Source organism: Lygodium microphyllum, chromosome 2 (genome assembly GCF_053477565.2).
Source record: "Lygodium microphyllum isolate KBCC chromosome 2, Lygodium_microphyllum_v1.1.10, whole genome shotgun sequence".
Taxonomy (NCBI): domain Eukaryota; kingdom Viridiplantae; phylum Streptophyta; class Polypodiopsida; order Schizaeales; family Lygodiaceae; genus Lygodium; species Lygodium microphyllum.
Genome location: NC_141136.1, coordinates 106,753,700 through 106,767,311, shown reverse-complemented (window position 1 = coordinate 106,767,311; position 13,612 = coordinate 106,753,700). Strand labels below are relative to the sequence as shown.

Sequence of the window (13,612 nt, the reverse complement as noted above, 5' to 3'; positions counted from 1 at the left end):
AATAATCAACCTCATTCAAACACTCCAAAAAACTTCCAAAACAACTAAACATCATACAAAATCCATCAAAAATCAAACATTTAGTCCACAAAAACGACAAAAATTAGCCAAAAAAATCAAGTCATTTCAATCCTCAACAAAAAGAAAGGGTGAGGAGTCAAGATGAGAAGGACAAGTGAGAGGTAACTGAAAATGAGTCTAATAGAGATGAAAACAAGAGGAGGAGAAGGCCACAACATTTGTTCCTTGATCCTTTTATAGTTTCTAGTGCGTATGCTATCATGAAGTTCTTCTGCCACACTCCATGGCTAATCCGCTAGCTTATGCTATTGCATTGCTACTATCAAAATTTGGCCGCTTTTAGCCACCATCCCATGTTTTCTATTTTGGGTTTCCAATCAAGTCATCCTATGCATGACAAATAATGATTTTTTATGAGTATTGATCGAATAGATACTAAGCAATGATGTATATAGTTGATGAAGATTGACGAAAGGTCACTATGTAGCTTTGCGTTTACCTTGCTCATTGGAAGGAAGTAGGGTGATATATTGCTAAGATAGCTAAAAGACAATTTGACTACTCTAAGTTTATATTATCATCAATTGAGATAAGTTATGGCTTCACAGGTTTGATGCAATATTATACACTCTAAATGAGAAGTTAAGAGTATTCTAATATTCTACTTAAGTTTCTAGCACAAATTTGATAATGAATTATGCACTGCTAAAAATTTATAGATAGGTATTAAATCAATTACCAATAAAAGGGGATACAATATATTGGTCATGAACCTTTAAAAGAGTTATTAGCCACAATAAAGGAAGTCTAGAACATCGACTCCAAAAATTACCATTTGACTAGTTTCAAATGATATTTATTTGATGGCCCAATTAGAGGCCATCCCTCATATTTTCTAATTTAAACTCATTTGAAATTTAAATAACTTAATAGCTTTTGGTTGACCTCTTTGCTTGATTTAAATTGATAAATTTAGTCAGAATAGAAGTTCTCCTACAAACTAGTATATGGATCTATAATATTTATCATATGAAAAAATTTACTACTTATTTGGTAGTATTGAGCCTACAATGCCCATAAGTAGGCTCGAACAAAGATATTTGAAAAACCATTAGATGGAAAATCGGATATAGGAAAAGGTCCTCTCTACCTAGGAGGGAAAAAGGCGACAAATAAGTTGCTTGCTTTGCTTTATTGATATTACATTTATTTCTAGGTCCTTAGTAAGCTACAAGTTGTAAATGCTTTTATCTCGTTGACCTTGATAATAAGTGGTTAAAAATGATAACACTTGTAGTTTGACAAGTGTAGTCCAAGTTTTACCTAATGATTTACTATGGATGGATGTAGGTATAGTTTGTAACCTTCTGATACCAAGGGTTATTGCTTGCATTATTTGAGGGATCTTGATCAAATAATGCAAAAGACACTTGTTTCTCCTCATCACGTTACTTCTATTTGACAATACATTTGTGAAGAGTTTTGTATTGTTAAGGATAACCCTTTGATTCTATGAGAAATAGTAACAATTTTTTTTGATAGAATACCTTGTTCTTATTTATAGGTGGCTCAAATTATTATGAGGGAAAAGTTTTACTAAGCAAGCAAGCACGCGCACACACACACACACACACACACACACACACACACACACACACACACACACACACACACACACACACACACACACACACACACACACACACACACACACACACACACACACACACACACACACACACACACACACACACACACACACACACACACACACACACACACACACACACACACACACACACACACACACACACACACACACACACACACACACACACACACACACACACACACACACACACACACACACACACACACACACACACATTCTTGAGTACAACTTTCTTTAAGAAAAGAAACAATAGAAATCATCTCTTTTTTGTATGTCCCTAAATTCTCTTAAGTCTTTAGGCAAGAAAGTTCTTCCAAAAATTGAAATCACCTCTTATGTTAAAAGAATAGACACGTTTCTACTCTTTAGTTTCTAAAGGAAAAGAAAGGAAAACAAACTCATGTATTGATTATCATCTCATAAATGCACCTTAGGATAAACTAGAGAAATGATATTGCAAACACTTAATGGATCCTTTGTAACATATTTATTGCATATTGTAAAAAATAAATGTGGCATAGTCTTAAAAACTGTGTCAAATTTCATGTACATTCTATTAAATTTTCTCTAAGTTTAAAGTGTCCTTGAAAAGATTTGTTAGTCCATTATTAAATATTTTTGAGGAAATTTGTAAATATCTACCTACTATGATCATCCTTAATTGGTGTACTTGCATTGAAGAAGATTCACAATAGGACTTTTTTCAATAATTGCAAGGAAAAGCAATAGAAGTGGAAAATTAGAATAATCACTTTTGTTGCTCGAATGCAACAGTTACTTTAGAATGCTAGGTCAATCCATGTATTAAGAAAGAACATAGATGCCCAACATATTTATTGAATTCTATTCACAAATAATCATCTACCTTGGGATTAGATACTTGAGATTCATGAATAACTATACATTTATGCATATTTTCTTCAACAATGATTAATATGTAGTAATCCATTGTTATCTAAGAGAAAATGAAAGGGAGAAATGCATTACTTTATTTCAACTCAATCAATGCATGTCGAATTGCATGTTTTTGTCTTGCTGTAAGTTGGATTGGAAAGATAATCTCAAAGTGTAGTCTTAAATCACCTTTTTTTTTCTTGTCCTTTAATGTTGACTCTAGGACAACTAGATCATGTGTACAATTTTTAGTTGCTTCCACATGATTTGATGCATTGGAAGATGTCCTTAAATCATCATCAAAAGGTATTGGCATTCCCTCATTCTTCACCAAAACCTCTGACCCAGGCCTCAGTACGTCCATACATGGCACTCTTAACACCCTCCCATCTAAAGTGGTCACCTCAGCAACATAGCCTGTCAAAGCATCCACTAAGGCTATTGGCTTCACTATAACTAGGTCATCACCTTTCCTTTTCATTAGATGATGTGGTTTCTCCTCAATTATAAACACCACATCAGATGCAAGCATGTTTAATGCCTTCCCACCTTTTCCTAGAAATGTCACCCTTGTCCCTGCCCTCCAACCTGGCTTTATTTCTATAGTTAATGTCTCTTCAGTAGGTATTGTCCTCCTGCATAGAAAATGAAACCATAATATTATCATATCTTAAACCTGTCACATTAAAAATAAGACTAAACACACTAATTTCTCTAGATGGAAACAATAAGAAATCAATACTAGTAATTTGAAAGAAAATTGCACATGCATACAATGCTAAGCATGTGCACATGATGTAGAAAGGAATGTAAAAAGATGCTTCCTTTGTTGGAAAATACATTGACCAAGAGCATACCCGTTTGCATCAAGCTCATTCTTAGAGACCTTGACCTTTCGCATGGAACCATTGTAAAGCTCCTCTAAACTGCATATAAGCTTTCTTTGGACTGGTGGGCCCTTGTTTTGGATGTCTGGAGTTGAGGTCACCTCAAGTGCTGATTTGAAGACCTTATTTAGAGCACCTTCAAAGTCTTCAACCATAACATTAGGGCTATCAAATCCAAATGCCTCCTTAAAGACCTCAAGGGCATTTCGTGCATGAAAACCGTGATTATTCTTTAAGCCTTCTTCACCCACCTCATCGTATAGCAGACGCTTTTGAGCATCACATAAAACCTATAAATTTATCCCAAAAAAGCTATAATCTAGCAACTATATATAGTACGTGTTGAAGCAAAAAACTTAAAGCCAAATTACTAAAATGAGTATGGTTCTCTACTAATAAATGACACTTTCTCAACAATAATACACACATGTTATTGATATATAATTAGCTAAATTTTTTTATGTTGGTTATCATTTCACATTTTCATGATGATTATCAATTCACTTTATATACATTCGTGTATAGTAATATGAATTTGACTTATCCTCTTTTGGTTTGCTAAACATTTGTAATGTAGCTCAATTATATCTAGCTATAATAAATATGACCTAGATATATAGACATGTCTACTACAACAAAATATGTTCTTATTGTCTATTAGCACATTTTTCAAGTTTAATATCCAAGTATCATCATCAAATGTTCAAAATAAATAGCCATAGATGGGCTTCACTTTATAATACTAAGTATGAGTGTCTAAACATGTTTACATATAGATTTCTTTTTTAATGCAATAATTCCTAATGTGCTTTCTTGCTTGTAAGTTGATGAATGCCTAGAAGAATGTAGTACCTAACATTGTAAGAATCTCAAGCAAGTAGCTAAAAACTTTCCCCCCATAACAATTTGTAGGATGAAGGATTATTGAGATTATGGAGCCGCCATTGGTTCCCATTGTGAACAAATATATATTTAACCACGTATGTGAGAACAAAGGTCTCTCACAAAACTAGACTAGGCTTCAAAATCAATGGAGCAAGGAGAGGGATCTGCAATACACAGCAAACTTTGAAATTTACATGCTTGGAAAATGGTACTATCTCAAAAATGATGTATTTCTCATTACTCTAGAAATAAGGGAAGTTGAAAAATCCATGGTTTTGCTACATGTACCTACCATGGAGTATATTATAATATGTATATATATGCATGCATGTGTGTGTGTGTATCCATGTGGGCAATTTTCAACACTCACTACCATCTTATGTTTGTAAGGGTATGTTATGGGAAGGTTGGCTATGGACCTACTACCCAATCTCATATATACTTTTCTTGTGGAATCATCACAAAAAAAAATCTAGCCCTCTCCATAAATAATGGAGGTAATCCATGGGGTGTTTTCTTGATCATCAACTCATCACACTAGAAACCATCCCTTGAACATATTCATGGGTAGCTTGTAGGCTTATCAAATAATATCAACAAGGTCATTAACATAGTGTCTAACTGATCTTAGAAGCCACTATATTCCTTTGCAAGATGGTAATCATACATCACCATTGTAGGATACATGCATGCCCTTTATCCTCCATGTAACCCTAAAAATCCTCCTTTAAGACAAGAAACTCTCTCTTCAATGACATTCTAGGATTCAAAGTGAAAGTTAGCAACTTTTGGTAGCATGAACACTTGAGGCTTGTTGTAGCTTGACTTTGTTGACGATAAGCTTAATGGAAATCTTTTTACATTGCTAAAGCATTCTAGAGTGACTCACATTGCTAAAGTATTCTGGGGTGAGAAACATGAGAAAATTTTGATAAATTTTAAAATATCTCACATTTTGTTATTTCCCCATTAGTTTCTTATGCTTTCATGGCTATCTTTTTAGGCATATACATCTAAGGATGACTTGCAATAGCACTAAAGATGCCAATAATCTACTTCATAGCCTACACATATGATAGGCATGTACTAAGTGGTTTCTTTATTATGCCATGTCCACAAAAAATCTTGTTCTCTAGCAATGTTAGACCCAATAGGAAGTCTCAACATTGACTATTCTACATGGCTGCATCAGGGTTGTTGGTTGGTTGAAACTTTGACTACTTTAGAAAGTAGATATTTTGTCCTTAACACTTCTGCATTTGTGTATTGCTACAAAGTGAATGGTGTGGGTTCTTGAGATAAGGTCATAACAACATTCATGGAAATTGTGAGTTAGTTGTAAGAGATTTTGTACACTATAAAAAAAACCCATGTATTTTGAAGATGCCATATAAAATGATAGAATAAGTCTATGATAGTAAAAAATTTGTGAAATACCATCAAGAGCCATAAAAAAACTTATAAATCTTTGAACTGAAGGCTCTTATATTGATTTTGGAAAGTATGCTCCATAAAAATTGGTTCATGGTTGTTGTTATATTCTTATAAGTTCATATTCTCCTCAATATTCATTGATTTCCTTTAACAATAGAAAGAGCATTTTTCTTAACTAAATTTTGTGAGTCTACCATGGTGAGCCATGGTACCAAAGAAATTTTTAGTGTTAGGTTGCTTATTTTGTAAAATAACCTAATTCAAGTGGTTTTTTGAGTTCAACCCAAAGGAAGACTATCACCATTGTACTTTGTTTCTTTTACAAGGTAATACTATTAAAGTTGTCACATCTATAAAATGTAAGTTAGCCTTAATTCACCATAATGAACCCACTCATGATGTCACAATACTACTCATCCACCCAACACAAGAAGAAAACATATAATAGCTTGCTAGAACAACAAAGTATTCACAATTAATAGGAGTGGCTACCACACATAGGAATGCCTTAAGTTACGTAGTTGAATCAAAGCATTGTGCCATGATAAAACCATGGATAGTAAGTACATGTGCTAGTAACAAGGAGGAATATCCCAAAATCCACGAGATAGAATCACTAGATTTGAAGCACACACACCCCAATTAAACACATTTCTTTCTAATACATCAAGTGAAGCTGGGATTGAATGGGTGCTTTTTTTGAGCCCTTTTGGTCTTCTATTAGGAAATAATAAGGGTACAACCATTTCCTGTTAGAAAACTATCAAATCACAATATCACTTTAAGATCATAATTATTGCTCTTAATCTTTGGTGTAAAAAGATCAAATTTCCTCTCACAAAATTAAATCATAAATTTATTGCAAATTGTGAAATAGCACCAAGAGAGAGCAAATTTTCCTTATTTTGATCACACTTAACATATGTTTCACATTTCATTTCAATCCATTAGAGCAATTATTATTGGCACAACATTGCATTCTCTTTATATATGTGAACCATGAGTGTCAAGATGATGTTGAAACTATAAAAATACCTTCATCCTTGGATGAGGATGATGTGGTGGAAGGAACTCTTGACTAGGAGATAGAGGAAGATGAAGGTATCAACAATGATTTTAAGGAAAATAATCTAGGCATCTTTAATTATGAAGAGTTGACAAAAATGTGACTTTGATCTCACTCAAGAGGAGGAGGAGGACTCCCTTCCAAAGGACTCCACTAGCCTAAATAATAATTTTCTCAAAAGCTAAAGGCTAAAAGGATGGATTCTAAAGGTACTAAAGCAAGGAGGGTATGATCATCCTTAAAGAAATACTAATGGAAAGGAAAAGATTCCTAAACTAAGTATGAATGGTGTAAGTCCCTTAAAGTTATCACAGGCTCAACACTAAGGATTCAACATACCATCTAAGGCCTAGAATGATGGTAGGGTATCCACTTATATACAATAATAACTTCCTTGACACTCTTTGTTTGCCTAAAATTAACAACATAATTAGTAGTTATCTAATTAAAAACTCAAGGGTAATCGCGAATAGCTACAATTGATTGCATACTTCCCATTAGTGTGAAAATGGTAGGGAAATTATAGTCATGGCACTCGAACTGCAGTAGCCTTATCACTAAAATTGAAATAGACCTAATAATCTCAATGACCCTCAAGATAGAATAGAAATTCATATCCCTTCTCTCCTTAACCAAAGTAATATTATTTCTCCCTCCAACCAATGTAAGTTAAGCATTTTCCATGAGCAATTCTTAGAAATTTTCAATAGTCTACATATAACAACTATGAAATTACTAATGCTAGAGCCACCATTGCAAGAATTAAACCTAGGGTTGTTTGAAGCTCCTTGGCTAAGATTTTGGATCAAGAATTTCATGAAGAGGATCTTAAAAACACCATAATGACTCCTGAAACAAGGAAAATTGACTTGGAATCAATATTATCCAATGACTTTATCAAGATTTCCAAGATTTTTTCACCTCCCCTCTTCTCTAATTTCCAAAAGAATCTTGATATTATAAGACTTTTCCTACTAGAATGAATGAGGGGGCAATCAAACTTATTCATACAAAAAGGATAACTCCATTATAGAGATCTATAACTTATTCGTACAAAATGAATGACAGTCACTTGGGTGAGGGGATACTCCTTAAAATAAGACCATTTGATTGGTTGGTGCAGTTTCAAATATCTTCACGTTATTAGCGTCTCTTTCAAGAAGTGAATAGATATTTTATTATGCCTTTGGGGATACGATGCACATGGTGTTATAACTCAACCCACACCCAAACTAGTATGCCATTGGTGTGGTGTCTCTTTCTAACTTTTTTGTTGTGCTTCCTTGTCTAAAAGCCCTTTTATTCCCACGTGGATTATATTTTTTGCATTAGTAGTGCCTTTTTCTAACTTTTTTGTTGTGCTTTCTTGTCACCTAGTAGCCCCCTTTTTTTCCAACACCGTTATAATTTTGGCATGTCACATGCCAAGATATTTGTTAAGTATGATGAAGCTCATGTACTCTTGAATTGTAGCATGAAAATTTTACATTTGAGACATTTTGGGAGGAATTGGACATAATTCTTGTATATAGGTGTTATTTAAGTCCTCTACTCAAACATGTAATGGCAAGTTGTAGGTGTTATTTAAGTTCTCGACTTAATCATGTAATGGCAAGCAAGCTGTAGCATAACTCACATTCATTGCATGAATGCAATGTTGTGATGCGCAGGGAGAAGGTTCCAATGGATGTTATCACTAAGTGAATTGGTTTGGCCATCAGCTTTCCTTGTATGTGGCAATATAGATAGTGTTTATATGTATGTAGGTAGAAAGTATGGCATGAACTACAAGATTAACAGTGCTTTACATGCTAGCCAGCTCGTCATAGACATATTATAATTCTACTAAGCAGCATCATCATTATGATCATTATACTATTAAGCATGATCATGATTTATCATAATGATCATCGTCCTAATGTCTTTTGTGAAGGCATTAACGTTTGGATGAAGTACCTCGTAGGCCTCTGAGATGAGGTCGAACCGATGGCGGCGGCCACGATCCTTGTCGGCCTTGTCTTCCACGTGATGATGATTATTGTCAGGGTGCCACTTCATGGCCAGCCTGCGGTAGGCTTTCCTGCAGTCATCCGCAGAAGCCGTCTTGGGAACCTTGAGGACTCCATAGTAGTCTACGCCCATTGTCCCCGCCTGATACAATACTATCCTGGGTTCTTATACGATTGTCTCTGCACAATATACAGTAGTAGTCTGCCTGCAATGATCACGTACCCGCCATCATCAGCGCACGGCTTCCGATTGTAGGCAGCGGCTCATCCACAAATTGTATATGGGCACCTGCAAATTAAGATCCGCTCGATAATCGGCATGTCAGCAGATGCCGGTCGCCATTGGGGCGGTGCGCACCTCACCATACATCGCCGCGTCCCATCAACCACCCCTCTCACAAACAATAACGGCAGACGTCACTTCGTGCACTTCATTAACGTCCTACAATCCAGAATTGCCTTAGGCCTTTAGACCTGCCATTAACTACTCTTGTAGCTTGCATGGTTGTCCTTCGGTGGGGGGATCCTAGAATTAGATGGTTGGTGCCATTACGATGATCAATAAAACTGCAAGAATTAGCATTACGAGAGTTGTCCTTCCGTGGGTGGATGCTAGAATTAGATGGTTGGTGCCATTACGATGATCAATAAAACTGCAAGGATTGGCAAAATGTGTGGAATAAGTTCTCAGCTTGCCTTGCGTTGCAATGAAAAGAAGAGGAAGTTTAATGTAGTTAGATCACATGTCAAAATCAATGGAAAAATGCCAATGGGGTCATAGACTAGCGGTTTAAGTATGGGTCGAGTAGTAAGGGTGCATAGGTTCAAACCATGGATTCAACTTCTAGCCCAATAGTACATGTCTATTCATGTCAAATATCAATGCAAAAATTAAAGAGTAACTTTTAATATATTTGTAGTGCATAAATGTAACAAACTGCGATTAATAATGTGAAGAAATACTACCTACATTGGCTGGTATATAAGGTGTAAGGGACTTTATTTTTCACCATTTAGAATTAATACAAAGTTTCTTTCATCTTCAAGCTTTCTCTCAACTTTTATGCGTTCCATCTCTCACATCCTATCTTTCTCTCTCTATTTCTAATCGTTCTCTCTCTCTTTTGAAGTCATCTCTCTCTTCTTTCTCTCTCCTGACTCGCTTCTTTACAAGCGATATCAAAGCAGAGGCTCTTGATCTATTTGAGTTTTTCTATTTCTAGACATATTCTCTCTATTTTCCACCATCAAATCTCAAGCAACAAGTACAGGGGCCACATAGCATGTACTTGCAAGCATTCTACTTGGAGTCTAATCTTGGGGCTTTGACAAGGATTTGGAGGAGATTTAATCAAATTTTGGAAAAAATAGCAGGTCGCCATCCATTACAAGCCATTTTGAAGATAACTTGGTAAAATAGGAGTTAATTGGACTTAGTTGCAAGCTTGCTTCAGCTCCTATGGTAGATTTGCTTTAAGATCTTTCTCCAAGATCATCCTAATGACCAATGAAGGGGGAAAAATGGCCACGTGTATGGTAGCTGTTCAATGCAAATTGCATTGATTTTAGCACTCTGTTCATCCATTCCAGGCCACGTAGTTGTTCAATGCAAATTGCATTGATTTTAGCACTTTGTTCATCCATTCCAGGCCATGTATTTTGATTTTGAGCTTCATCGCTTCTTCGACAAGGATAATCATTCGAATCCTTGACCAAAGTGCCTTCCATTCAAGCTCATTTATTTACCTCTTGCTATCTTCAAACCCTAATGGGGATACAACAAGATCCTTTCAAGATTTGATCAAGATGGGAGACATTGAATCTTTCTCTACTTTTTAAGCTTTCATGGAGGAGAAATTTGAGGATTCTTCTTCAAGCATGAAATTATTGATTCCTCAAGTTTAATGAGAGCTGAAGTCCTTTCATTCAAAGAGCTTTATGTGGTTTTTGCTTCTTCATTGACAACATTGGATCATTATGGATACAAATGGACCATTATTGAGCTATGGAGTTCAACCTTGAGTCAAGATTTGGGGTAAATAGGATTAAGGTTCAATCTTAAGACACCAATTCTTCAAGACCACTCTTAAGTATCCAAGGATCAATGATTGAATATCATTTTTTCAACTTTGAGCAACCGAAAGCATATTCAAGCATCGAGGAGCATCCAAGTCTTTCATCAAGTAATACAAGAGGTATTCTCAATCAATTCTTCATCTCTCTCACCTATCCATTTACTGAGCTTCATCCACTTGATCGAGAGATTAAAGAGTTGAATTTTTTTCATCAAATTTTAGCATATCATTGATAGAATCAGCCCATTCATTGATCATACTTCTCTCTTGATTAAAATAGTAAGTTAGAAGCCTAGTTTAGCATCATGGCATTATATTAAACCTCTTGTTCAAGTGTGAATTATTAGCTAGATTCATTACTCTAATCTAATGTCTTGCTGATGTTTGTTTGATCCATGGTAAAAATATATAAAAATCTAGAGTAATGGATAAGCCAAGTAATGAGTCACTGCATGATAAGTTCTCTCCCTACTCATTTTGTGGATTCCAATTTTGTTCAGTTGCATTACATGGAATGAGATGAATGAATCATTCAAGCAATGCATATCATGCTGTTTGATTAGTATAGCACATCCCTTCCATGATGAGATTTCCATCAAGGAAAAATGTGGATGTTAAGGAAGATAGCGGGGCAATAGAGAGGTGACCCTTCCCCACTAAAGATCTCGAAGAGATACAAGCAACCAACCTGGAGGGAACTTTACTTACCTCCTAGTGATTTGAAGCCTGTGTAGGAATCTTGTGCTACTATTTTATCCCTCACACAAGTACTATGTATAGAGGATTGAATATTCAAGTGCTCATGAAGATTCAAACCTCTTGAGGACCAAAACAAGATAAAATATGGCTATTACAAAACACTGTAGAGTATAAACATATCATTACAAGTACAATCCTCATCATTGGGGTACCAATATAGATATCTAGCTCGCCACAAGGTTTGGTAGCCTTTAGGTGTATCAACTTTGGTTACATAGATGGAAACATGTCACTTACAGGTTAAAATAAGATGCATGGCTAGACAATATAGTCATAGAGATTCGATGTGGAAAAAATGTGTTCATTTTTGTTGACAATGGGTAATACCCATAGCTTCATAAATAAATCAACCATAGACCAATTGAGGTGCTTCCCTACTACTTCAGTAGCCTATCAAAGTCCAAGTGACCAATGGGGATGAAGAAATAAAAATTTTATGTATTCTAAGATGTTTATTGATCAGTTGGTTGAAAATTATGGGCAACAAATGGATTGCTTTGGATATGGATCCTCTTGACAATGTGTTATGTTGTGATTGGTTTATGTAATTGGGAAAAATTATTATGGACTTTTCTTAGTTGTACCTAGAGTTTTTCACAAGTAGACAACTTATACATTTGGATGGAATCCATAATAAAATTGATTTTTAGATTATTACAACAAAACATGCCAAAAAGGAGTTCAATAAAAGATCATGAATCTTAGTCTTGCATCTCAACAAAGAAGTGCCAGATCAGCCTAAAGAATTAGTCAAGACTTTATCCATAAAAGCATTCTAGAAGCGTATAAAGATTTGTTCTAGATACCTATAGCATTGCCCCCCTAAAAGACAGGTTGACCATTGAATTGATTTAGAGCCTCATTCAAAGTTAGTTAACAAACCACCCTACAAGCTTTTCAAGTTTGAAAGGAAAGAACTAACCAAGTAGATTAAAGAGCTATTAGAGATGGGATTTATAGATTCTAGTCCTCACCTTATGCATCCCTAGTCCTCATTGTGAAAAAGAAGAGTGGATCATTTCGAATGTGCATTTATTACAAGGATCTCAATAAGATTATAGTGAAGAATAGGTATCCTATCCCCAGGGTGGATGACTTACTTGATGAGCTAAAAGGGCAAAAGCATTTCACTAAAATAGATTTAATATCTTGCTATCATCATATTTGCATGACATAAGGTGATGAAGTTAAGGTTGCTCTCATGACAAATCACGGTCTCTGTCATTTTCTAGTCATACCCTTTGCATTGATAAACACCCCAGCTACCTTTCAAAGTCTTATGAACAAGATTTTGCATCCTTTCCTCTTTCACTTTGTGTTGGTATTCTTTGATGATGTACACATCTATAGTAAGACTTTACAGGACCATTTGGTACATATGAGAAGGCATTTGATATCTTGAGATAACATAGATTACTAATTGTTCTTTCATGGACATTGAGGCGGAATATCTAGGACACATTATCAATGAAAAGGAGATCCAAGCTAACCCAAAGAAAGATTGGGGGCTTACAAGGGGCAACAGGGGACTCATAGGAATAGATGGTCCCATGGGATAGGGGAAATGGGGGCTTCATAATAAGGGGACATGTGTGTGTGAGGGTGGTGGTGGAAAGGGGGACTAAAGGGGGGAGGGTAGGGGAGATGTGTGTAGGAGGGAGGTTCAAGGAGGGGGGGGATAAGAGAGGTTTAGGGGCGAGGTGTGGTTTGGTGGGGAAGTTTGGGAAGGGAGGAGGATGGTGGCGATTTGGGAAGGGAGGAGGGTGGAGGAGGTTTGGGAGGGGAGGAGGAGGTTGGTGGAGGGAAGTTGGGGAGAGGGAGGGAGGAGAAGAGGAGGAGAGAGAATGGTGGATGGTGGGCGGGAAGGCAAGGAGGGTTGGGAGGGTTGGAGGGTGAGGTAGGGAGGGTGA

At 36.0% G+C, this 13,612-nt stretch overlaps 1 protein-coding gene across 2 annotated transcripts; it reads right to left on the bottom strand.

The window, feature by feature from the left end:
• Nucleotides 1-2,670: 2,670 nt before the first annotated feature.
• LOC148040154 (uncharacterized) lies at nucleotides 2,671-9,255 on the bottom strand. 2 transcript variants are annotated; one of them, XM_087666124.1, is made up of 4 exons: nucleotides 9,092-9,255; nucleotides 8,816-9,010; nucleotides 3,445-3,764; nucleotides 2,671-3,222 (listed from the first exon to the last, which is right to left on the bottom strand). In XM_087666124.1, the coding sequence occupies exons 2-4, from the start codon at nucleotides 8,999-9,001 to the stop codon at nucleotides 2,682-2,684; spliced, it is 1,047 nt and encodes a 348-aa protein (XP_087522250.1). In that variant the 5' UTR covers nucleotides 9,002-9,010; nucleotides 9,092-9,255; the 3' UTR covers nucleotides 2,671-2,681. The 2 variants fall into 2 exon arrangements, with proteins under 2 accessions (XP_087522250.1, XP_087522249.1); XM_087666123.1 differs by having other exon boundaries at nucleotides 8,816-9,255.
• Nucleotides 9,256-13,612: the final 4,357 nt, after the last annotated feature.

Excerpts from the sequence above, each read along its gene's own strand:
- LOC148040154 (XM_087666123.1), bottom strand. The coding sequence starts at position 9,001 with ATGGGCGTAGACTACTATGGAGTCCTCAAGGTTCCCAAGACGGCTTCT. Across the intron at positions 3,765-8,815 it reads TCATCTCAGAGGCCTACGAG|GTTTTATGTGATGCTCAAAA; the intron begins GTACTTCATCCA and ends ATAAATTTATAG. Across the intron at positions 3,223-3,444 it reads AATGAGCTTGATGCAAACGG|GAGGACAATACCTACTGAAG; the intron begins GTATGCTCTTGG and ends TTTTCTATGCAG.